Source organism: Herpailurus yagouaroundi, unplaced genomic scaffold, assembly GCF_014898765.1.
Source record: "Herpailurus yagouaroundi ecotype Mexico unplaced genomic scaffold, PumYag 188, whole genome shotgun sequence".
NCBI classification, from domain to species: Eukaryota; Metazoa; Chordata; class Mammalia; order Carnivora; family Felidae; genus Herpailurus; species Herpailurus yagouaroundi.
The window spans coordinates 771,723-795,989 of NW_024412419.1; the positions used below are offsets into that span (position 1 = coordinate 771,723).

Below are 24,267 nucleotides of genomic sequence, written 5' to 3' on the forward strand. Positions count from 1 at the left end.
CTGGCGGCCGGTGTCTGTGACAGATCGGCCGCGCCGTCCTCAGCACCCAGACGGTCACACGCCAGGACCCTGGATCCACTCAGGGGTCTGTAGGGGGCTCCTCAGGGTAAAGCCTAGATGCCTGGTTCTCGTGGCTGGTGGACTTACGTGGGCAGGTGTCCTTCTCCGTGTGGCTCCACCACAAAAATTAACAGACTGAACCTGTGAGTCACATGGGAGCTGCTCATGCTCATATTGTGGCCAAAAATATTTGGGATCCGGTTGTCGGCGAATCTAGCTTTCTCTGCGAAGCTGTTCTCAGACATCGGAAACAGCAGGAAAGCTTTCTCCTTCCCCTTGAAAATTCACCGTCGGCGTGAATTTTGTGGAGCTGATCACAAGCTCTGGTCGTGTGGCCCTGGAGGCCTGGAGGTGGGGCGTGTTCCCCTTTACCAGAACCAGGTGCTCCGGGTGTGAGCCCTCGGTCCCGAGAAGACTGCGGTCAGTGGGTGACGGACAGAATCCCTCCAGTTTCTTCCTCTGCGAAATGACGCTTGTAGTAAACACGCCCAGCAGAGGCACGTGTTTTGAAGCAGCGAGTGAAACCACATTTATGAGGCATTTGGTTCAGTTCCCAAGAAATCATAAGGATGTTGATGACGGGGCGACCAACACAGGCTCATCTCTGTCCCTGCGTGGCCACCTCACGTGACTGACCCGCAGGGCGGGGGCCCTGATGCCGGTGGCTGGCAGGTTTGGGCCCTGCGTGGCGAGGAGGCTAGGGGACAGCGATTTATTGTTGGGAGCCTCAGATGTCTCTCTTTTCCAGGGAAGTCAGAAATCTGTTTTGTTTTTTTAAATTTTTCTTTAATGTTTATTTATTTTTGAGAGAGAGAGAGAGAGAGTGACCAGGGGAGGGGCAGAGAGAGAGAGGGAGACACAGAATCCGAAGCAGGCTCCAGGCTCCGAGCCGTCAGCACAGAGCCCGACGCGGGGCCCGAACTCACAAACCGCGAGATCATGACCTGAGCTGAAGTTGGACACTTAACTGACTGAGCCACCCAGGCGCCCTTATGAATTCTGAGATTTAATGTGATGTCTTGGTTTTTCTCAAGCAAAACCAATGTGTAGGTCAGCTTCAACTTTACCTTGCAGTTTGGTGTCTCTCCCTAATGCGATTTACTGCCCAACAATCGGCTGCTGGGGGTGCCCAGGGCACCTCCTTTCAGAAGGGCAGGGATGGAGGTCACTCAGCCCCGTCTCTGCTTTCAGAAGAGGAAACTGTAGCTCAGAATGGCTCCTGGCCCCAGACCTCTGCTTCCTACCCAGACACGGGCTTTTTGTTTTCAGACCCACCGTCCACAAACTTATCTGATTTATCTCTATGTTGTCCACTAATGCAGTTTGCAATGCCAAGGAAATCAGAAAATGTCAAACAAATAAGCAGCTTGAAAATTTAGAACAGAAAGTCAGGAATAGCGTGTAGAAGATTCTGATGTGATCCTGGTGGTAGAAAGTGCAGGTGTGGGACGTCCCCAGGGACCAGGGATGACAGTCCCCCAGTGCCGTGTGGGTGCGGATTCTGGACCCTGGTGGCACCTTTTCCCGTGAGGTGGGCCATCTTCCCGCCTTCTGCCCCATTTCTGGTTGAGGCCAGACGGGTGTGAGGTGGCCCCAGGACAGCAGGGGACGGAGGGCGGACGTGGTGGCTCCGCGTGATGGCCGGTGTCCTGGGGGACTTCCCGGTGCCTCGGGAGAAGGGAGGCTCTCTACCTGGGGACCGCTGCCCGCGCTCCGTCTGAGTGACCGTCTCTGCTTGCCTGCAGGGTCCCCGGGGCCAGCCGGCGACCACAGCAGCGGGGCCTCGTCCCCTCTGTTTGACAGTGGACTGCATCTGAACAGCAACCCCAGCAGCACAGTAAGCACGGCTTCTCGTACTTTAACCGAGCGGGGATGTATGTCCCCACACGCGCCCCAGAATTAAAACGTCACTCGAGGTGACAGGTTCAACTAGGAGGACGTGGGGCACGATGGAGGACACCGTTGGTTGGCGTCTGGTCCCACAAGGGATGGCTCGGCGCCACGATGTAGGGCGTGGTGGCCGTGGCCCCCACGGCCCAGCGAGCAGGTGGGTGCAGTCGGCTCCGAGGTGGGATTCAGCCCTGCCCCCGCCACTTCGGCCGGGCTCCCGTGTGCCACGTGCCAGCGGGACATTTTCCTCCCGCCAGATGCCTGCCCCCCCCCCCCGGAAACCCCAGCTGAGCCAGAGCAGGGGGGCACCTGGCCCCCGAAACCCCTCCCGCAGAGACCCAGACCCAGTGCAGCGGGCCTGCCTCGGCCCCCTTCCAGCATGTGGGCTCCTCTCCACCGGCGTTAGCGGACGGGGATCGGAATCCCGTAAGCAGTCTGAAAACCTGTTACTGGAAATCAGACCCTCTCTCGCTCATAAAAGGACCAGCTGCGGGACGTGCAGGGACAGCCTGAGGGAAAAGTCCAGATTCAGACAGTAACGTTCTTGAAATACCGTTTTTCATTTTAACGTTAAAAAAATGTTTATTTATTTTGAGAGAGAGAGAGAGAGTGGGTGAGGGGCAGAGAGAGAGGGAGAGAGAGGATCCCAAGCAGGCTCCACACTGTCAGCACAGAGCCCGACTTGGGGCTGGAACCCACGAACCGTGAGATCATGACCTGGCCGAAGTCAGGTGCTTAACCGACTGAGCGACCCAAGCGCCCCTCATCCGTGCTTTCCTGTGTGGATTTAGCATCTGGTTCAGGAGAACCTTCCTTACCCCATGCTCATAAATATATCTGCTTGTGTTTCCTTCTAAGTGTTCGTTTGCTCTCTGTGTTAGGTCTCCCAGGCATGTGACACTTATTTCTGTAAAACACGTGAAAAGTAGGGATCAGATTTATTGTCCTGGGCAAGCACGTGTCGTGACCGGTTCCTCGGGGATTGTGTGCCACCTGGGCCCTCGACCGCATGTCCTGCCGTGGTTTACGTGTGCTCTCCAACGGTGTCAAGGCCGGAATCACGCTTACCGCTGTGGACCTACGGCACACATTTGCCACCGCGGGCCCAGGTCTCCTCACCTCCTGGTTCACTTTATTTTTTCTGTCTTCTCTTTCCCTTTGTTTCTTCGTGAGAATTTTTTTTTTTTTAATTTTTTTTTAACATTTATTTATTTTTGGGAGAGAGAGAGACAGAGCATGAACGGGGGAGGGGCAGAGAGAGAGGGAGACACAGAATCGGAAACAGGCTCCAGGCTCTGAGCCATCAGCCCGGAGCCTGACGCGGGGCTCGAACTCACGGACCGCGAGATCGTGACCTGAGCTGAAGTTGGACGCTTAACCGACTGCGCCACCCAGGCGCCCCTCTTCGTGAGAATTTTAAAAGCCTCTGAACAGATTCTGCAGAAGTCTTGGGGTTTTTACTGAAAGTGTGTGAAAGTGTGTGACTACAGGGGAAGTCATTTTTCCTGCTGGTGAAAGGATCTCAGATCTTCAGTATTTTTCAATAGGGTTAATTTTTTTCTTTTTTGATCGATTCGGCAGAGGATTCTTCATTTTACTGCTCTTAGCAAAGAACGACTTTGGCTCCACAGATCTGCACACTGCTGGTTCCTACTCATTTTTGTTACCTTGTCCCTTTGATTTCGTTTGCATTTTTGGGCTTCCTTCTTTCTTACCACCGAGCCTGACAGGCTGCGCCCCCGTTGGAGTGTGTGGTGATGACCGATGTGTCCTCGAGTTTGGTTTTGATCGCGGACTTTGAATTTTTATTGGTTCCCCCCCTTTACTGTGCCCCTTTTCTTCTCGATATTTAAATTATTCTGATTAAATTTTTCACGTGTCTTCCTTCTAAAATTCTCCTCTGCATGTCTCAAACGTGTGCCCTCCGTTTACATTTATTTGGAGGTGGCCCTTGAAATTTTGCCAAATGTATACTTTGCCTACACGATAGAAAGACAGCATGTTTAAGTCCTGCTGGAAGGTGCTAGAACCTTGTGACCCCTGAGCCCGAGTTGTTTCCTGATTTACCACCTGCTGTGGCTCTGTGTTTAGAAGCCACTTTTAACTGCACGAAAAGTCACAACTTTTGGGGCGCCTGCATTCCGAAATGTTTACAGCCTCTTGTTCTCGCCACGACTTCTGCATCCGGCCTCCTTGCAGGATGGATCTCCTCTCTGCTCAAGGACTCTCACTAGAACTTAAGGCCTGTTGGTACCAAAATCTATTTCAGGTTATTTTAAAACGGGTTATTTTGTCTACACTTGAATGTGCTCCCAGCGTCTCTGGTCTCTACTGCGGACACGGGGAAGTTTTCTCTCCACGTGGCTGCGGGTCCGGCTGTGTTCCTGAGCAGCCTCCGGTGTGGTCACTGATACAGCCCTCTCCATGGTCTTTGACACCAGCCTTCATCTACGCACACGGCACCTCCCCGCCCCTCCGGCCCCCACCCCGAGCTCAGATTGCGTTTGTGCCCCAGCGTCACCTCCCGTCCCTTACAGGCCTTACTTCTTGTCACTTCTTGCCTTCCCTTGGGCTTCTCATCGGACTGTCTTCTAGGAGATCTCTTAAGATTTTTATTTTGTTATTTGTCTCGGCTTTATACAGTATCCTACTTGAATCGTGTGCTGAGTGTTGTTTTTTTTTTTGAGAAAACATCATCCAGGATCACGTTAATGCGATTCTTCTTGAATGAGAGGGTGTGCACAGAGCAGGACGCACCCCCAGCAGTCCCCTCAGGAAAGGTGACCCAGTCTGCCGGAGATGTGGTGCGCACTGGGGAACGGAACAGACGGGGGCGGGGGGGAGGGGGAGGCCCCGCCCGAGGTCCCCCGGCACCTCCTCCCACGGCCTCGGGCCTCCGTGCTGTCAGGCTCGGCGTGGGGCCGGCGACCAGCCCGCTCCTGTGAACGCGTACCCTCAGCCTTCGTCGTCACCCTCATCACGAAGGGGAGAAAGCGAAAGGCAGAGCGTAGGAATGCCCTGTAATCATTTGGTTAGGTCACCTTCAAGAACAACGCATTTCAGAGAATCTGAATCCCAGAGAGTCAAAAAAGAGTTTTAATACATTATTTTTTAAAAGATATTAAGACTCAAAATCCTGTAAAAAATTTTAAAGGCCACCTGCTTGGTATTCCAGATGGAAACAATAATAATCGCGTCAATAATCCAGCGGCTAGCTGGTTCCACGCCCTTAGCGGCTGGGCTCTCTCTCCTGAAGCCTGTTTGGCACTGAGATCGTTCTCTGCGCTCGACAGGGGACTGTGTCCAGTACAGCCTCACGATGGTGCTGGAACTGACAGGACCTGTGGATCGGAGGGTAAAGTAGACTCTGCCCTGCACTTTGCTTTATCGACAGAAGCGGGTCGGAAACATCCTCAGACTCGCGGGATGTGGACCGTTTCCGGTGGCGACGCTCTCGGAATGGTTGGATGGCTTCCGTCCTCCGGGACCGAACCCGACCCGACCGAGCAGGAAGTGGACTTTGCTCAGAGCAGCCTTGTAACGGGGAGGGGGGACCCGTGGGCTGGTCCCCGGCTCTCGCGGCTCGTGCCTCCGACCCGGTGCGTCCGCGCCTCTCCTTGTGGAGGCGGGGAGGCTGCACGTCCTCCGGTCCACACTGCCGGAGGGACGCCCATGCTACCTTGTCTAGGTCGCAGCCTTTCTGTGTGTTTATTCCGAACTGAATTGGTAACTACTCCTTCCCGACGTGACCTCTCTTCCCCCGTGAGACGGGGTCGGCTCCCGGCTTTTCCTTCTAGCTCCCACACGCTCTCCTCCAGAAGCTGGGGCTGCCCCACATAGTTTAGAACTGACTTCATCTTTTTGCTGCTTCTCTGCCAGAAATCCTCACCGAATATTTATAACAGCAGAGAAGGTCTCATTCACACTGACAGCATCTATTAGGCTGAAAATTGCAGAATTCATTCCTCCTTCTGTCCCCCTGGACCTCCCACTCGTCTGCAGACCCGCTGGCCCCTCCTTACCCGGTTAGTGTTGATGCTTGTCCTCGGAGTGGGCTGCTCCGAGAGGGTTTCGTGTCCAGAAAGGTCTCCTTTGTCCCGAGCGAGAGCCGGCGTGCTCCCTGGGTGTTGTTGGGCTCTCGGGTGAGTATAGACCAATGTTGTTTGTCTTGAGGTGGTAACACCACCGATGTCACTGTCTGCTGTCGTAGGTTAGTCAGAGCTCAGGTAGGACTGGACAGTGAGCGTGCTGAGGTCCCTCTCTTGTTACAATACTTCATAAATTAGTAAAACACCAGTAAAATTAAAGACCAAAAGAGAAATAAAGCAAATTGCAAAAGATAATTAAAAATGCACCAAGAAAAAAGGAAAAGAAGACAACGAAGGAGCCAAAGTAAGAAGGTAAATATGAATACAAATAGAGTAGTAATAAAATACGTTTAATTAGACTGAATTTACAGTTTAGGAGCCGTCGATTATTTCAGTCTCTAAGAGGACTGGAATCAGGGGTGCCTGGGGGGCTCAGTTGGTTAAGCATCTGACTCTTGGCTTTAGCTCTGGTCATGATCACACGGTTCGTGGGTTCGAGCCCCACACTGGGCTCTCTGCTGTCAGCACAGAGCTGGAGCTGCTTTGGATCCTCTGTCCCTCTCTCTCTCCCCTTCCCTACTCGTGCTGTCTCTCCCTCAAAAATAAATAACACATTTATTAAAAAAATCTTTTCAATAAAATGCCCACACTATCCAAAGCAATGTACAGATTCAGTGCAGTCCCTATCAAAATTCAACAGCAGTTTTCACAGAAGTAGAACAAACGATCCTAAAATTTGTATGAGGCCAAGAAAGACTAAGAAACACCAGATAAATCTTGAAAAAGAACAAAGCTGGAGGCATCATGTTCCCTGACTTAAGTTTTTTTACAAAGCTGTGATCATCAAAACAGTATGGTCCTGGTATAAAAACAGACACATAGACCGATGGGACAGAATAGAAAACCCAGCAATAAATCCACAATTATATTGTCAATTACTTTATTACAGAAGAGCCAAGAATATACAGCGGGGAAAAAGACAGTCTCTTCAGCAAATGGTGTTGGGAAAGCTGGACAGCAACGTGCAGAAGGATGAAATGAAAGTGAACCGATTTCTTACACAAAAGAATTAAGTCAAAGTAGACAAAAGACTGAACGTAAGACCCTTAACCATAAACCTCCTGGAAGAAATCATAGGGTATAAGTGCCTTGATTCTGGTCTTGGTGCTGATTTTTAAAAATTGACCCCAAACGCAAAGGCAACAAAAGCAAAAATAAACAAGCGGGCTGTATCACACAGAAAGCTTCTGCACAGCAAATGAAGGCATCATAAATGGAGAAGATACTTGACTTGTAAGGGGCTATTATTCAAAATTTATAAGGAACACCTACAGCTCAAGAGAAGAAACCTTACACTTCAATGAAGATTTGGGTGGAGAGGACTCGGGGCGCCTGGCGGGCTCAGTCGGTTAAGCGTCAACTCTTGATCTCATGTCAGGTGACAATCTCACGGTTCGTGAGTTTGAGCCCCACATCGGGCTCTGCACTGACAGTGTGGAGCCTGCTGGGGATTCTCTCACTCTCAAAATAAGTAAGTAAACTTAAAAAAATTGGGTAGACGAACTTAATAGATACTTTTCTGCAGAAGACATACAGGTGACTAGCACACATGAGAAGATGGTCAGCGTCAGACATCCTCAAGAAAATGCAAATCAGTGGGGCGCCTGGGTGGCTCAGTCAGCTGAGCGTCCGACTTCGGCTCAGGTCATGATCTTGCGGTTCGTGGGTTCGGGCCCCGCGTTGGGCTCCGTGCTGACAGCTCGGAGCCTGGAGCTTGCTTCGGATTCTGTGTCTCCCTCTGTCTGTACCCTCCCTGGCTCATTCTCTCTTTCTTTCTCTCTCCCTCTCTCTCTCAAAAATAAATAATAAAGACTTTTAAAAATTAAAAAAAAAAAAAAGAAAATCAAATCAAGACCGTGATGTGACCTCACAGCTGTCCGAACGGCTAAAGTCAACAACACAAGAAACAGCAGGTGTTGGCGAGGACACGGAGAAAAGGGAACCCTCAAGCACTGTCGGTGGGAATGCTGACTGGTGCAGCCGCGCTGGAGGGCAGCATGGAGGTTCCTCAAAACGTGAGAAATAGAAGTACCGGATGACCAGCAATCCCACTTCTGGGAATGCTTCCAAAGGACATGAAACCACGGTCTCGAAGAGACACCTGCATTCCCTCGTTCATTGCTCGTCATTGACAGTGGCTGAGATAGGAATCAACCTGAGTGTCGTTGATGGGTGCACGGCTCACGAAAACACGGAAGCCCTACATCTCTGTCTGCAGTGGCATATTACACGGCCTTGGGAAGAAGGAAGTCCTGCCGCTTGTGACAACACAGATGGACCTCGGTGGTATCGTGCTAAGTGAGAGGAAGCACAGAAAGAAAGACAGATACTGTATGATTTCGCTTGTGTGCGGAACCTGAAAAATAAAAACGAGTGAAGGAAACCCTCGCAGACACAGTGCACGGATTGGTGGTTGTCAGAGGTCGGCTGGGGGGCACTGGGTGAGGTGGCTGGAAGAGAAGAGTGGAGGCACCGGACACTGCCAGGTCCACCCGTCACGTGGAGCCAGCGAGGAACCCTGGCGACGTCCTCAGCCGGTCTTGCTGTCACATCCCCTCCGTCGTCCTTTGGGCCACGTTGCGTGGGGGACCGTGACTGTCGCGCCGCGTCCCCGAGGCAAGTCCTGCTGGGGATGGTCAGCGGTAGGTGTTCGTGCACGTGGACCGCTCTCGTGGGTGCCTCAGCTTTGTGGCCCCCCAACCGTACCGTGCTTGTGCTCGTGGAAGCCACACGCACCGCAGAGCGCGGGACGCTGGTTATGGCGGGGAGAGTGGCTGACGGTAGCCACGGGGTGAAAGGGACGGCCCAGGTGGCTGCAGGGCATCAGTCGTGTGATGTGTGAGTCGATAAACAGTTTCACACAAACAGCAAGTCTGTTATAAACCACAGCGGGGCTCAGGGCTCGGGGCCCGTGTCCCCAGGGCGTGGCACTGAAGCCACGACTGGTAAGCTGTGTATTCAGGCTCACACACACCAGTCCCAGTGAGGGCTCAGTGAGTCTGATCTGGGGGCTCCGCAGAGGGCGTTGGAAATGGGGTTTTACCAAAGGCTGTGGTGTGGTGGCAGATTCCACGGAGGCGATCCTGACCAGTCCGGCTGAGCGCCTTGCGGGGGTGTTTCTGGAGTGCTGTCTGGCGGTAAGGGCAGTGCCTCCGTGGACCGTCACGCCGTCCACACAGCAGTCCCAAGCCCGGGACTGACGGCAAGCCGTGTTCATAGTGCACATAGTAAGTGCTTAAGAAAAACCCATTTCGGAAAAATAAATAAATAAATAAATAAATAAATAAAAAGAAAAACCCATTTCGATCTAATGTCTCAAGAATAGGGAGATAGTTATGTATATGCTGATGCATTCATGTGAGAGTTTTCAGTGTTTTAAAATAAATTTTACCAAGAGCTTTTAATGGCTGGAAGATACTTACGCGATGTTAATTTTCAGAAGTGTGAGTGCCGTAGGAACACAGTCATTTACAAGGACATAGAGACGCGAATGAGCTCTGCCGTGTGCAACAGTGATTACCTACGGAGGTGAGAATGTTCAGGACTGCGGTTTCCTTGTGCGCATAGACCTGTCTGCTGGGAATTGTGATAACAGCGGTGAAAGCCCCAATTTACACAGCCGTTTCCCTGTGTTTCTCTGTCAGTGAGGTTTTTGCCGGCTTTCTCCTTGATTTTGATGGCTTCCTGTCTTACATGGAGGTCTTTCATCCATTCTTTTTGTGGATGGTGTAAGAAAGCGGTCCAGGTTCGTTCGTCTGCATGTCGCTGTCCAGTTTTCCCAGCACCACTTGCTGAAGAGACTGCCTTTATTCCATTGGACATTCTTTCCTGCTTTGTCAAAGATGAGTTGGCCGTACGTTTGTGGGTCCATTTCTGGGTTCTCTATTCTGTTCCATTGATCTGAGTGTCTGTTCTGGTGCCAGTACCATACTGTCTTGATGATGACAGCTTTGTAGTATAGCTTGAGGTCTGGGATTGTGATGCCTCCTGCTTTGGTTTTCTTTTTCAAGATCGCTTTGGCTATTCGGGGTCTTTTCTGGTTCCATACAAATTTTAGGATCATTTGTTCTAGCTCTGTGAAGAATGCTGGTGTTATTTTGATAGGGATTGAATTGAATATGTAGATTGCTTTGGGTAGTATCGACGTTGTAACAATATTTGTTCTTAGAATCCATGAGCATGGAGTGTTTTTCCATTTCTTTATGTCTTCTTTAATTTCTTTCTGAAGTTTTCTATAGTTTTCAGCATACAGATCTTTTACCTCTTTGGTTAGGTTTATTCCTAAGTATCTTACAGTTTTGGGTGCAATTGTAAATGGGATCAATTCCTCGATATCTCTGTCTGTTGCTTCATTGTTGGTGTATAGGAATACAACCAATTTCTGTACATTGATTTTATATCCTGCAGCCTTGCTGAATTCATGGATCAGCTCTAGCAGTTTTTTGGTGGAATCTTTTGGGTTTTCCATGTGGAGTATATGTCATCTGCGAAGAGTGAAAGGGTGACTTCTTCTTTGCCAGTTAGGATGCCTTTTACTTCTTTGTGTTGTCTGATTGCTGAGGCTAGGACTTCCATCACTATGTTGAACAACAGTAGGGAGAATGGACATCCTGTTGTGTTCCTGATATGAGGGGGAAAACTCTTGGTTTTTCCCCATTAAGGATGATATGAGCTGTGGGCATTTCGTATATGGCTTTTATGATGTTAATGTATGTTCTTTCTATCCCTACTTTCTTAACAGTTTTATTAGGAAAGGATGCTGTGTTTTGTCGAATGCTTTTTCTGCATCTATTGACAGGGTCATGTGGTTCTTATACTTTCTTCTAATGTAGTCTATCATGTTGATTGACTTGCAAATATTGAACCAGCGCTGCAGCCCAGGAATGAATCCCACTTGGCCATGGTGAATAATTCTTTAGATGTACTGTTGAATTTGATTTGCTAGTATCTTGTTGACAATTTTTGCATCCATGTTTATCAGGGATATTGACCTGCAGTTCTCCTTTTTAGGTGGGGTCTTTGTCTGGTTTTGGAATCAAAGTAATGCTGGCCTCACACAATGAGTTTGGAAGCTTTCCTTCCATTTCTGTTTTTTGGAATACCTTGAGAACAATAGGTATTAACTCTTGTTTAGATGTTTGGTAGAATTCCCCTAGGAAGCCCTCTGGCCCACGACTCTTGTTTGTTGGGAGATTTTTGATAAGCAATTCAATTTCTTTGCTGGCTATGCATCTGTTCAGATTTTCTGTTTCTTCCTATTTGAGTTTTGGTAGTGTGTGGGTGTCCAGGAATTTGTCCATTTCGTCTGGATCGTCCAGTTTGTTGGCATATAGTTTTTTCAAAGCATTGTCTTCTAATTGTATTTGTTATCTCTTTCATTTGTGATTTTACCTGTTTGCTTTTAGAGAAGTCTGGCTTGGGGTTTATCAATGTTGTTTATTCTTTCAAAAAAACCAGCGCTCAGTTTCGTTGATCTGTTCTATTTTTTTAAATTCTATATCATTTATTTCTGCTCTAATCTTTATTATTTCCCTTCTTCTGACTTTTGGCTTTATTTGCTGCTGCTTTAGGTGTAAGGTTAGGTTGTATGTTTGGGACCATTCTTGTTTTTTGAGATGGGCCTGGATTGCAATGTATTTTCCTCTTAGGACTGCCTTTGCTGCATCCCAAAGGGACTGACTGTCATGTTTTCGTTTTGATTTGCTTTCATGTATTTTTAAATTTCTTCTTCAATTTCATGGCTAACCCATTCATTCTTCAGTAGGATGTTCTTTAACCTCCATGTATTTGGGGGCTCTCCACGTTTTTTCTAGTGGTTAATTTCAAGTTTCATAGTGTTGTGGTCTGAAAATATTCATGGTATGATCTCGATCTTTTTGTACTTGTTGTGGGCTGTTTTGTGACCCAGTATGTGATCTATTGTGGAGAATGCTCCATGTGCACTGGAGAAGAATGTGTATTCTGCTGCTTCAAGATGAAATGTTCTGAATATATGTTAGGTCCATCTGGTCCAATGTCTTATTCAGAGCCGTGGTTTCCTCATTGATTTTCTGCCTACATGATCTGTCCGTTGTTGTACGTGGGGTATTAAAGTCTCCTACAATTACAGTATTATCTAAAAGTTTGCTTATGTTTGTGATTAACTTAATTTCTATTTGGGTGCCTCCACATTTGGATGGACCCCTTAATTATGATATAATGCCCTTCTTCATCTCTTGCTACAGTCTTTGTTTTACATCTAGTGTGTCTGATAGAAGTATGGCTACTCCGGCTTTCTTTTGACTTCCAGGAGCATGATAGATGGTTCTCTATCCCCTCACTTTCAATCTGCAGGTCTAGAGTGAGTCTCTTATAGACAGTGTATAGATGGATCTTGTTTTTTTTTATCCATTCTGATACCCTGTGTCTTTTGATTGGAGCATTTAGTCCATTTATATTCAGAGTGATCCTTAATCTGGGGAAAGAAACAGGCATCCAAGTCCAAGAGGCACAGAGAACTCTGTTTAAAATCAATAAAAACAGGTCAACACCATGACATATCATAGTAAAACTGACAGAATTCAAAGATAAGGGACAGTTCTGAAATCAGCAAGGGACAAACATGACTTAACCTATAAGGGTAGACACATAAGGGTAGGAGCAGACCTGTCCACTGAACCTTGGCAGGCTGGAAGGGATTGGCAGAAAATAGTCAATGTGCTGAACAGGAAAAATATGCAGCCAAGAATTCTTTGTTCAGCAAGGCCGTCATTCAGAGTAGAAGGAAAGATAAAGACTTTCCCAAACAAAACTGAAGGAGTTTGTGACCACTAATCCGGCCCTGCAGGAGGTCCTAAGGGGACTCTATGAGTGGAACGTGGCAAAGACCACAAAGGACCAGAGTCATCACCACAGACATGAAATCTCTAGGTAACCCCACTGGCTTCTGAACGGGCCTGATTTACAACTGCCTGTGAAGAGTCTAAGAACAGTCATGTCCTATTTTGTCTCCATTATTCACATTTTTTAAGAGGTTTTTAATCTTATTGTGATAATAGTGATTTTGATTTGAAAAATATGGCAATAATCTGTTGTCACAAAAGTTCATTTGCTGTTAATAATTGTATTGCCGTAACATCAAAAAATTTATGCACCATAAGTACTGTAGATAGCCTACACAAAATATTTGAAAATAATAGACTAAACATTTCCACTCAAAATACATCAAATTCAAATAGAAAATTATTTACATTTTTCGTATGAAACGCTGAGACCATGCTGTTCGTTCCTGAGACGTATGTCTAAATCTAGCTGCGGACAAAGACGTTAGAAGACTTTGCTGTCGGGGCGCCTGGGTGGCGCAGTCGGTTAAGCGTCCGACTTCAGCCAGGTCACGATCTCGCGGTCCGTGAGTTCGAGCCCCGCGTCGGGCTCTGGGCTGATGGCTCGGAGCCTGGAGCCTGTTTCCGATTCTGTGTCTCCCTCTCTCTCTGCCCCTCCCCCGTTCATGCTCTGTCTCTCTCTGTCCCAAAAATAAATAAACGTTGAAAAAAAAAATTAAAAAAAAAAAAAAAAAAAAGACTTTCCCGTCAATGATAGTTAATATTGGGTGTCTAGTTAGCCTGTAAGAGTCGCTCCTTGTAGACAACACGGAGAACTCCTGTTTCAGCAGGATGCACCCTGCGGAAGCTGCAGAAACAGCTTGTGTGGGGCTGTGTGTATTTGCTGAGACAGTTTCCTGAGGCTCACGTGCGGCTGGTTCTGGAGAGGCCTCGGTGGCCTCGTCTACTTGGCCGCCTCACCAACCAGCCGCAGTGAGTTCCTTGCTCCATTTGCTGCAGTTTCGCTCAATGTACAGGGGCGTGGCAGAGGGACAGGGGGCAGGGGGCGGTGGGGGGTGGGGGGGGAAGGTGCAGGTGGCCGGCCCGGTGTGTTCAGCCTCGGGCTCCGGTCATCTTGACACACCGTGTTCCCAGAGGAAATGAAAACAGGAAGTCAGTAAAAGCTGACCCTGTTAAGAAACTGTCATAATTCTTGTCTATTTGTTATTTTTTACAGTTTGTTTATCTATTTTGAGAGAGAGATTGAGAGAGAGAGCATGTGTGCATGAGTGGGGGAACGGCAGAGAGAGAGGGAGAGAGAATCCCAAGGAGGTTCCATGTTGTCAGCAGAGAACCTGACGTAGGGCTCGATCCCATTAACCGTGAGATCATGACCAGAACCAAAGTCAAGAGTCCAATGCTGAACCAACCGAGCCCCCCAGATGCCCCCGGGTCCATTTAAAGAAAATTAGGAAACAAAATGCTTCGCGAGGCCCCTGCTGCCCAGGGCCCAAGGCCCTTCTCTTTTGCCCTGGAGAGAAGACTCACTGTTCTGAGGGGACATCAGTGGAAACCTGACCGCACCGTGCGTGTGCTTTGCAGGGATTCGAGCAAGGCTGTTTAACCGACACACTGATCGCGCTGTGCAAGAACGAAGTCTCCTTTCCAAGCTTCTGGGTGTTACAAAAACTTGAAAGGACTAATGAGGGTGCACCCCCCCCCCCAAACTGGCATGAGGAATGTTACAGAGATGAGCTCGGCTGAGGCTATAGTTCCACATCCAAGGAAAGTCAGCTACTGAGAAAATTCACGGTAAGCAGAGGCTGAAGTGGGCGTCAACCCGGATTTTATGGGAAAACAGGCCTCGTCGTTTCGTTGTATTCAGCACTGAGCGTGGCCCCTGTGTTTCCGGGTCAGTGCTGTGGTGTCTACGTCGCCCTTCTGGTCCCCCAAAGCTGCCATCGCTGACTCTGTTTCTAGAAGAGGAAACTGAGGGTCAAGGGGGTTACATCTGAGTAATGAGTAGCAAAAATAAGTAGCAGGGTTGGAGCCAGGTCTGTGTTTGGGTTAGACGGCGTTTCTCATTAAGGGGGTATATTTGTGTAAGATACGCATGTGTACGTGATCACCATACTTACGGTAACACAAGATTTGTTACTCTTTGTTCATAATGTGTTGTACACGCCAAGTGTATACGTTTATACAATGCATGCAAGTACTTAATTGAAAGGCTGAGCTGAGCCAGAGAGCAGAACTGGTGGCCGGCCAAGCCCAGGATGGTGTAAGGCAGCCAGTGTCGGGTGCCCGGCTAAGAGGGGACGGTGACGTTCAGAAGCATAGGTGCTGGAGATCCGGGCCTCCTGGCTCTGCATTAAAGCATCGTTCTGGTCTGGATTTGTCCGTCGCCACGTTCTGGCTTTGCAGGCAGTTGTGTTCAGACACAGGACCCAAGACCATGGACGGACATAAGAACATGCAGCGTTATGCCACATGGATCTCTTCCAAACTTTCATTGAGTGTGTAAATACGACAGATTTGTTGGCAAATTTACTGACTTAAATTCAGACACTGAAAGCGTCTACTAGGAAATTCTAACTGACGAGTTCTTCCTCCCAAGCTGGGACTTGGGCGTGTGTGGTGATTGGTGCCAGGGTGGGTCTGAGCTTGGGTTCGGGAAATGGTGTGACCTGACCGCCGGCAACCTGGCTTTGCCTGCAGCACACCGTCTCTGAGCCCCCGGCCTGTATCTGGTGACATCTCACGGGCTGGCCCTGGGGCGGCTGTACGCAAAACAGCCACGGCTGTGGTCTGCATCCCCCCATTCTTTGGTGCCCAGGGACCTAGAGAGGAGAGTAAGAGACCAGAGAGGTCACGGGTGGCCATGGGAGGAGTGGGCACCTGTCACGGGAAGCTGGAGCCCGTGTCCTCTCCCCACTGTGACACACCTGCTGCACATCTTGTGGATGTCTGGGACCCTCTGGCGTCACTGGAGTGAGGACGTGAGGGGTCTGCTGAGGGGGCAAGGTGGCCGTCAGGTCGAGGGCGCCAGCGGCTGCTCCCTGGTGAAGGTGGCAGAGGGTCCAGGCCTCCGTGGGTGGTCCTTGTGGCCTCTGGGCAGGCACGAGAGACCCACAGACCGGGCGTGGACATATCTCACCCTAACCCTGCGGCCAGTGCTTCCTGGGGCCCTCCCGCACCTGATGTTTCTGTGAAATCTTGTGTCTGGGATAGATTTCTACTAAAATTACATTTAATAACGTTAGGCTATTTTAATTTTATAGTTTTGTATAAGCAATAGCTAAAAACTAATCTTCTGTAGTGAAAATGTGGAATGGTGAATTACCGCTCTTACGTTAACTGATTTATGTTCAGTATTTCTGCTTTGCAATCTCACGTACTGCATTTGCTCTTACGTCAAAAGCGCAAAATGGCTCAGCAAGGTGTGTCTTGTGTAGAAAAGGCAGGATCCACAGTTTCTAGTAAAATGTCGGTGTGGGGGACGAGTAAATGACAGAGGCCATCGGGCCTCTAACAGGTGCGTTTCCTCCTCACCACGAGCACCTCGGCGACAGCTTCTCTGGCCGTGGCAACCGTGTCCACGCCATCCTGGCCGCAGTTCTGGACTAGCTCAGGGCAAACCGCAGGACAGAGGACCCCAAAGGAAGAATATCCTGCACAAAATACATTCCCTTCGCTCCACAGACGTTCACAGTCTGTGCCATTCCGAGGACATTCAATGACGTGCAGATGAAAAATTAGGAAATACTTGATTTTTAGAGATGGATGTGGCCATAAACGCCCGTAGGGGCGCTGACCAGACAGATGTGGCCATTAACGCCCGCACGGGCTCTGACCCGACGGATGTGGCCGTAAACACGCGTAGGGGCGCTGACCCAACAGGTATGCCCGTAAATGCCCACAGGGGCGCTGACCCATAATTTCTGTAACGAAGTAAATGGGTGGTTCTGGATGGAGTGGACCTTGCATGGGCCCAGGTCCCTTCGCACAGCCTGCTTCAGCTCTGGATTCTTCTGTGTGAAAAGAGCAAAAGATACTTTTCCTGCTGTTTTAAAATGTGTTACAGTAAATACGTGTTCATCTTGTTCCTTTTGTGATTCGGAGGGCGCGGCCACACTTGGTGCCCAAAGGCAGGCACCAGGTGGACCTGCTCCTGCCCCGGGAGGCGAGGCGGCTGGTCGGGGGGTGTCTCCCGCAGGGGCAGCTGGGTGCTGGGTGGCCAGAGGCTGGAGCCCTCGGGTCAGTGCTGGGACGTGCCCTCCCCAGGAGCCATGCCGCCCCCCCCACCGGCTGCCCACGGGGATGTAGGGGTCCATCCTGGCCCGGCGGCCATCCTGGTGTCGCTTCTCGGGCCACCCCGCCGCCACCCCACCTCCACCCCATGCTGAGCCGCTGCCCAGCCGTGTGCCCTGGGGTGGTGCTGACGGTGTCACTGCGCCCCGAACCAACCCCCAAGCCCGTGTGCGGTGTGCACGGGTGGGTGTGGGTGTGTGCGGACGTGCATGTGAGGGTGTGCGGGTGCGTGCATGTGGGTGTACGTGGGTGCATGTGTCGTGCGTGTGGGCGTGTACAGGCAGGCATGCAAGCGTGGGTGTGCATGCCAGGGTTCATGTGTGGGGAGGCGTGTGCGTGGGTGTGGGTGTATGTGGGTGCGCGTGTGCATGCGAGTGCACGCGGGTGGCCTGGGAGGTAGCACACTACGGAGGCCAGCCCGCAAAGAGAAGAGTTCTGGAAGCAAAGTCACCACACGAAAGCTGAAGGAAACATGACACTAGAGACAGAGCAGAGTCACCAAGCCTGTCCCTGAGATGAGTGTCAAGCCCGCCCTGTGCCAACGTGATTACGGGTTTTTAAAGTAAGAAAGACGAGAACATCGGGCGTGAACAGTGTTGAGAAGGGCCCGTGACGCTGCAGTCAAAATAGTTCGTCATCAGACACGTCGCGTACTCACCTTAAATTACATGCTGACAGCAGAGTTAATTACGAGATTATGGAAACATTCTTTCCTTTTAGAACCTCCCTGAGAGCCCTGCTGGGAACTCAGAGGTGACAGTTCAGTCTGGCTTTTCCGCCGCTCGGCTCGCCTCCCCTCGCTGAATCTCTGATGCTGAGAAAGTAGTGTCTCAAGGTTCTTAACTGTTAAGAATTCAGATTTAAAATTCCACGCTGGTATCTGGGCTTCATACCCACCGTGGGGTCTTCCTCGTAGGGGAAACACAGTGTGTTCGGAGGATGTGAGGCTTCTGGGTTTTTTTTTTTTTTTTTCGTTATTTAGAGGTATATAGGTGACATATGTCTTGTTTTCTGCAAGAAAAGAAGTGTTTGTAAAAGTCTTACGTACATGTTGTTCTAATCAATTTCACTTCTAAAAGCACTAATTTTATGACACAAGGTCATAGTATTTAACTAAGGCAAGGAGTATTTTCAAAGTCTGTCTCTTCAGGGAGGTACGGGGAGGGCAGGAGGCCGAGAGAGGGGACTGTCCCCTCCAGGTGCACCCCACCTGCCCTTGGCTTTCCGGTTGTGGCTCAGATACCCTTGGCAACCCCTAGGGGTTTCACCCAGTGACCACATGAGGCCGTGAATGTCACGTCCATTTCACAGATTTTAAGTGTAGGGGTAACTGGGACTTCTCACAGAAACCCATCTTCTTAAATTGCCTCTAGGTTGTGAAGGTCGCGCAGGGTTCCCAGACCAAGTCATGGCGACGGGGCGTCCAGCTTCGGCCACCTCTCCCCCAAGGCACCACACGGCGCTTCCTGTTGCTGTGTGCAATACCAAAGTACAGTTGTGTTGTGTCGCAGTCTGAAATTAGATTTAAAAACGGGCCCGTACCTCCAGCAGGATGTCTCAAGGTCGAAATTATGAACTTGTGACCCCCAGGCATTTTTGTCTGCTGTGCAGCGCGCTTGCCATTAATTGAACACTAAGTGGTGAGTATTCAGCCGCTTGCTAGCATTTGAGTCTTTCCTAGGTTTAAAAATTACCTTCACTTTATTCATCAAAATTAGAAAGAAATCCAAGTCCCATCTTGGAGCTTCTCTAAGGATAACACCGAGGCATTGCAGTCTGCCACGTAGAAGCATATTCTAAAGAGCCACGTAAAATAAAGGTTTGGATTTGGAGTCTTTGGTCTGTGGTCTGCATAACAAATTTAGTATACCGCCTTCTCAGGAACCTCCAGTGAACGGCTGCCTCATAGTCATCGGCTCCATGTTAGGTCAGAATATCCAAAATCCAGAACTTCAATAAAGCCACCAAACACTTGCTGTCCATTCTAGTGACTTATTAGTTAATTTCATGGAAATAAACGTGGAAAGAAGCCGGTTGCTATGGACTCTAACCTGTGAGCCCCCGGTGGGGGCCCCGAGCTGCATCAGATAGCCCGTGAGCAGGCATGAATTATACAGCACTCTGCTCTGGTACGAAAATATCGACAATCATTTTAATTATTTAATTGAAATCATTTTATTTATTTATTTATTTATTTATTTATTTAAAACGTTTATTTTTGAGGGAGGGAGAGAGAGTGACAGAGTGTGAGCAGGGGAGGGGCAGAGAGAGAGAGGGACACAGAATCCGAAGCAGGCTCCAGGCTCTGAGCTATCAGCACAGAGCCCGATGCGGGACTCGAACACATGAGCTATGAGATCATGACCTGAGCCAAAGTCAGACACTCACCTGACTGAGCCACCCAGGCACCCCAGATTGAAATCATTTTAAAATTACAATATTTCTGTTTTAAAAATCACATTTAGGTTATGCACTGAATGATGCTTAATCAGCCTACAAACATGGACGTTTTTAAACACACCTCTCCCTAGAAACAGACACAGTGCTTGGGTACTACAACATCTTGCGTGGCCTGGTCCTGATACACGCGAGTGGTGTTTCGTGACGTGTGTCAGAGCGTGTGCAGTGTCAAAGTAACGGAGATTCCAAAGCCATATCTAAGCACCTGTACGACACGAATCTCAAAGAACGGGGCCTGAGAATTTCTCTCTTACAAACTCCCTTTATGATTTGTATGCACAGTGACATTTTCAAGTCCTTGCACGAGACATCGGATGTGTGAAACAAGACAAAGCAGCTGTTGGCACAGACCTCCCGTCCAGCACAGGTTCTGAGAAGATCCGTGAGCACAGGAAGAACCAAGTGCACTTGAAGAAGCCCGCACAGCACGTCTCCCTCAGTGCTAACCTCTGCCCTAAATAGTAGAAGCAAGGTGCTTGTTTTCAGGTGCTGGGCAGCCGGCCATATAAGACCGTGAGCCGTGATGGAGGGGACACCACAAGGTGACAGTGCAACTCACACACAGCATGTGGTCCTGGCGCACCGAGGAGACAAGGACAAGGACGCAGGGCTTCTGGATCAGCTAGAAGCCGTGGGGTGGGGCAGCAGGGTCCCCGGAAGGAGGTGGCTTTGGGAGCTGGAAGCATGTCTGCGTAGGTTTTGCACAAGTCCTTGGCCGAATGCCCGGATACCAGTGCGCAGGGAAAGACTACCCCGTGCCCCCCAGTCAAGGCGCTGAGGGCACAACAAGCAAAGATGCCAGAGGTCTAGCCATGCTGGTAACACTGCGGCTCCATCCCGGCCTAACCGGAGAAACTGAACTAGATGTGCAGCTGAGAATTCGGAAGGGCTGCGCCTCAGGCACAGAGGCAACCATAAAGCTGCCATAACGGAGTCTCTAAAACCAACCCTTGGAAACAAGTGTGGACGGGACCGCACTGGAGGCTGAATCCCTTCAAGTTACAGGGGTTTAGTAAACACTTTGGTTTCTGCAAACCCACCCCAACATAGTTTAAAACTCCCTATGTTTAAGGTGATTACGGTAAGTGATCTACCTGCTGAACAGAAATGCCCTGGAAGAAAACATAGTCCATAGTCACTACCTTGTGTCGTTGATAACGTCTGGTCTGCAGCCAGAAACTACTAGTGACACAAACAACGAGTGATATGAAGCTAAGAAAACACGCAAGCAGTAGAAATAGACCCCATGTGAAAATACGGAATTTAGCAGACAAAGATCTTAATGCAGCACTTTCAAATATGTTTAAGGCCTTAGAGGAAAATATGGTCGTAATGACTGAACAGATGGGGACTCTCAGTGAAGAATCTGAAACTTCAGAAAATGAACAAATGGTAACCATAGAACTGGAAGCATAATAATTAGAATCCAATGCCTACTAGTTCGTCTTCCCATGGATAGAAGATGGCAGTAGGACTGCTCGAGAGACCAGGAGACAAATGGAAAATTGCCCATCTCAAGAACAGAGGCAGAGAGACTGACAAATGAGCCCCAGTGATGTGTGGGACACATCAGGTGGACGAGTCCCAGAATGAGGATGGGGATGGTCATAAGCCCGACGCACACAAAGAAAACTATTCCAATCAAACTGTCGAAAACCGAAAGAGGAAATTCAGGCAGCAGCCAGATTTTAAAAAGACGTTACTTACCCGGGTACAATGATGTAAATGAGTGTTTATTAAGAATTTTACATGCATGGGATAATATTCTTTAAAAATGAAGGGATACAGACTTTTTAAAAATTTTTTTTATTTTTTATTTTTTTTAAATATGAAATTTATTGTCAAACTGGTTTCCATACAACACCCAGTGCTCATCCCATCAGGTGCCCTCCTCAATGCCCCTCACCCACCCTCCCTTCCCTCTCACCCCCCACCAACGCTCAGTTTGTTCTCAGTTTTTAATAAGAGTCTCTTATGATTTGGCTCCCTCCCTCTCTAACCTCTTTTTTTTCCTTCCCCTTCCCCATGGTCTTCTGTTAAGTTTCTCAGGATCCACATAGGAGTGAAAACATATGGTATCTGTCCTTCTCTGTATGACTTATTTCACTTAGCATAACACTCTCCAGTTCCATCCACGTTGCTACAAAAGGCCAAATTTCATTCTTTCTCATTGCCACGTAGTATTCCATCGTGTATATAAACCACAGTTTCTTTATCCATTCATCAGTTGATGGACATTTAGGCGCTTTCCATAATTTGGCTATTGTTGAATGTGCTGCTATAAACATTGGGATACAAGTGCCCCTACGCATCAGCACTTACAGACTTTTTAAAGTAAATCTAAGCTAAGAAAATGCCACCAGGAGGGCTGCACTACAGGAAATCCTAAGAGGTGGTCTTCCAGATGAAAGGACAGGATGCCAGTGGGAGATGTGCTTATACAGGAAGTGAGGAGCACCACAGGAGGAGCATGTGTGTGTAAGATGTCTGTGCTTCCTTCTCTGAAGTTCCTTTGAAGTTAGATAGTTCAGAGGACAGAATGATAGCACAGTAAAGTGGAGGTGGTGATGTATGTGGATGTAAGAGACAGCAAAAATAGCACCAAGGGTGGGGCCAAGCACATTGAGATGCTCTGCTGTGAGATCCTGGCACTGGTGAACGGAGGCATGGGAAGGAGGATGTATCAGCTACAAAGTTTGAAGTGATGCAGTACTGACTCAGAGTAAACACTGATAAATTAAGAGTGTGTATTATGATCCCTATAGCCAATGAGGAGATAAAAAAGAATAATGAAAGAAATTAACCCCTAAAAGAGTATGTTCAATGAACTGGGAGAAAACCCAAGAGGAACAAATAACAAATTAGCAATGTATAACTAAACCCCGTGACACGAGAATTATATTAAATGTAAACGAACTAAACGTTCCATTTGAAACAGAAATTATCAGACTGAATTAGACCCAAGTCTGCTTACCACGGGAAGTACTGTTTAAATGTAAAGATGCAGACGGGTAGAGATTAAAAGAGTAGAGAATATGTATCTTATAAACAGTAACCAAAAAAGGTGGCTTTGTTAACGTCTAACAAAGTAGTCTTCAAGATAAGGAGTGTCCAAAAAACAAAGAGAAGTGTTTCGTTATGATTAAAGAATCAATTCATCAGGAAGACATTCTAGTCTTAAGTATGGCACACACCCAGTAATAGAGCTTCCAAATACATATACCAAAACCTGGCAGAAATGAGAATTAGACAAGCCTCTCATCATCTATGGAGATTTTAATACTCTTTATGCAGAAGTTGATATGACGTGTAGACAGAACATCAGTAAGGACATAAAGGACATAATCAACCTTATGAACCAACTGGAACCTAACTGCCTTTTACAGGGAACCACACCCCAAGCCTGCAGGGTGAATATGGAACGTTCACCAAGATCACATGCAGGGCTGTGATAGGCTATTTAGGACTGTAACTCAACTATTCTGTAATTGGTGAATTCTGTCAAAGAAATAACATGTGACCTCCACATTTCAGGAAGATGGAATGTATCCCACTAATTGTGTGAGGCCAGGATAATACGGGTACCGGAACCTTTCGATGGCATTATAAGTAACGAACGTTACAGACAACAACCCTCACGAATGCTGGTGCAAAAATGGTCAACAACCTGTGAAAAAACCCAAAGGGTACCACATCACGAGCAAGTGACGTTTGCCCCAGCAGCGCAAGTGGGCACAACATCCAAAGTGCAGACTTAACTGGATAACACAGCAAATGTGCTGATAATATCCTCCAACGGGAAGGAGCCCAGATCTCCTTTAGCAGGTGAGTGGATGAGAAATGCAGGTATACGCAAACAGTAGAATACTACTCACTGATGAAAACGAATCCTCTGCCGATACATCTCAGACTTCCTGCTGAATGGAGCCTTGTGCATATACTTCCCGTGTGGTCCTATTTGTAGAAGTTCTAAGAGTCAAAACTCATCTAGCTGATCTGACTTCTGTCAGACTGGCGTGGCTGGAGGGCAGGAATTGCCTACAAACCGCCACAGGGAACTTTGTGGGGACAAGGTTTGTGTGGGTGTGGATGGGGCAGAATTAGCCTGTGTCGTGATTCAGGCTCTGGCGTGGGGTGTATCTGTTTGTCAAAGCTCATCAAACTGGGCTCCTACGTGAGTACATGTTGTAGGTGGTTCATGCCTCAAGATTGCTCAGTAAAAATAAAAGGAGTTGCAAAGCCCACAATTATCCAAAGTAGGAAGAAGACAGCAATACCTGAAAAGTTGCTTTCAAATCTCTTATTCAAAGTATTACGATGACTAATATTTTTTTTTCTTTTAAAAACATGACTTAGGGGCACCTGGGTGGCTCAGTCGGTTAAGTGTTGGACTCGTGATTTCGGCCCAGGTCGTGATCTCATGGTTCATGAGTTTGAGCCCCGCATCGAGCTCTGCCCTGACAGCACAGAGCCTGCTTGGGATTCTCTACACCCCCCCCCACCCCTCAAAATAAATTAATAAAGTTAAAAAAATGCCTTAAAGACGTATTTCGGCATACAGCAGAGATGGAGACCCCCGTGAGTGGGGTCGGCGCAGC

General features: G+C 48.5%; 1 protein-coding gene across 2 annotated transcripts in view; it reads left to right on the top strand.

The window, feature by feature from the left end:
* The window catches only part of SNTG2 (syntrophin gamma 2), a 180,309-nt gene that overhangs the window by 89,921 nt on the left and 66,121 nt on the right, over positions 1-24,267 (top strand). For both annotated transcript variants that reach the window (XM_040495951.1, XM_040495950.1), the window contains one exon: positions 1,806-1,897. In XM_040495951.1, the coding sequence (XP_040351885.1) occupies positions 1,806-1,897 (92 nt within the window). The remainder of the gene's footprint in view (positions 1-1,805; positions 1,898-24,267) is intronic.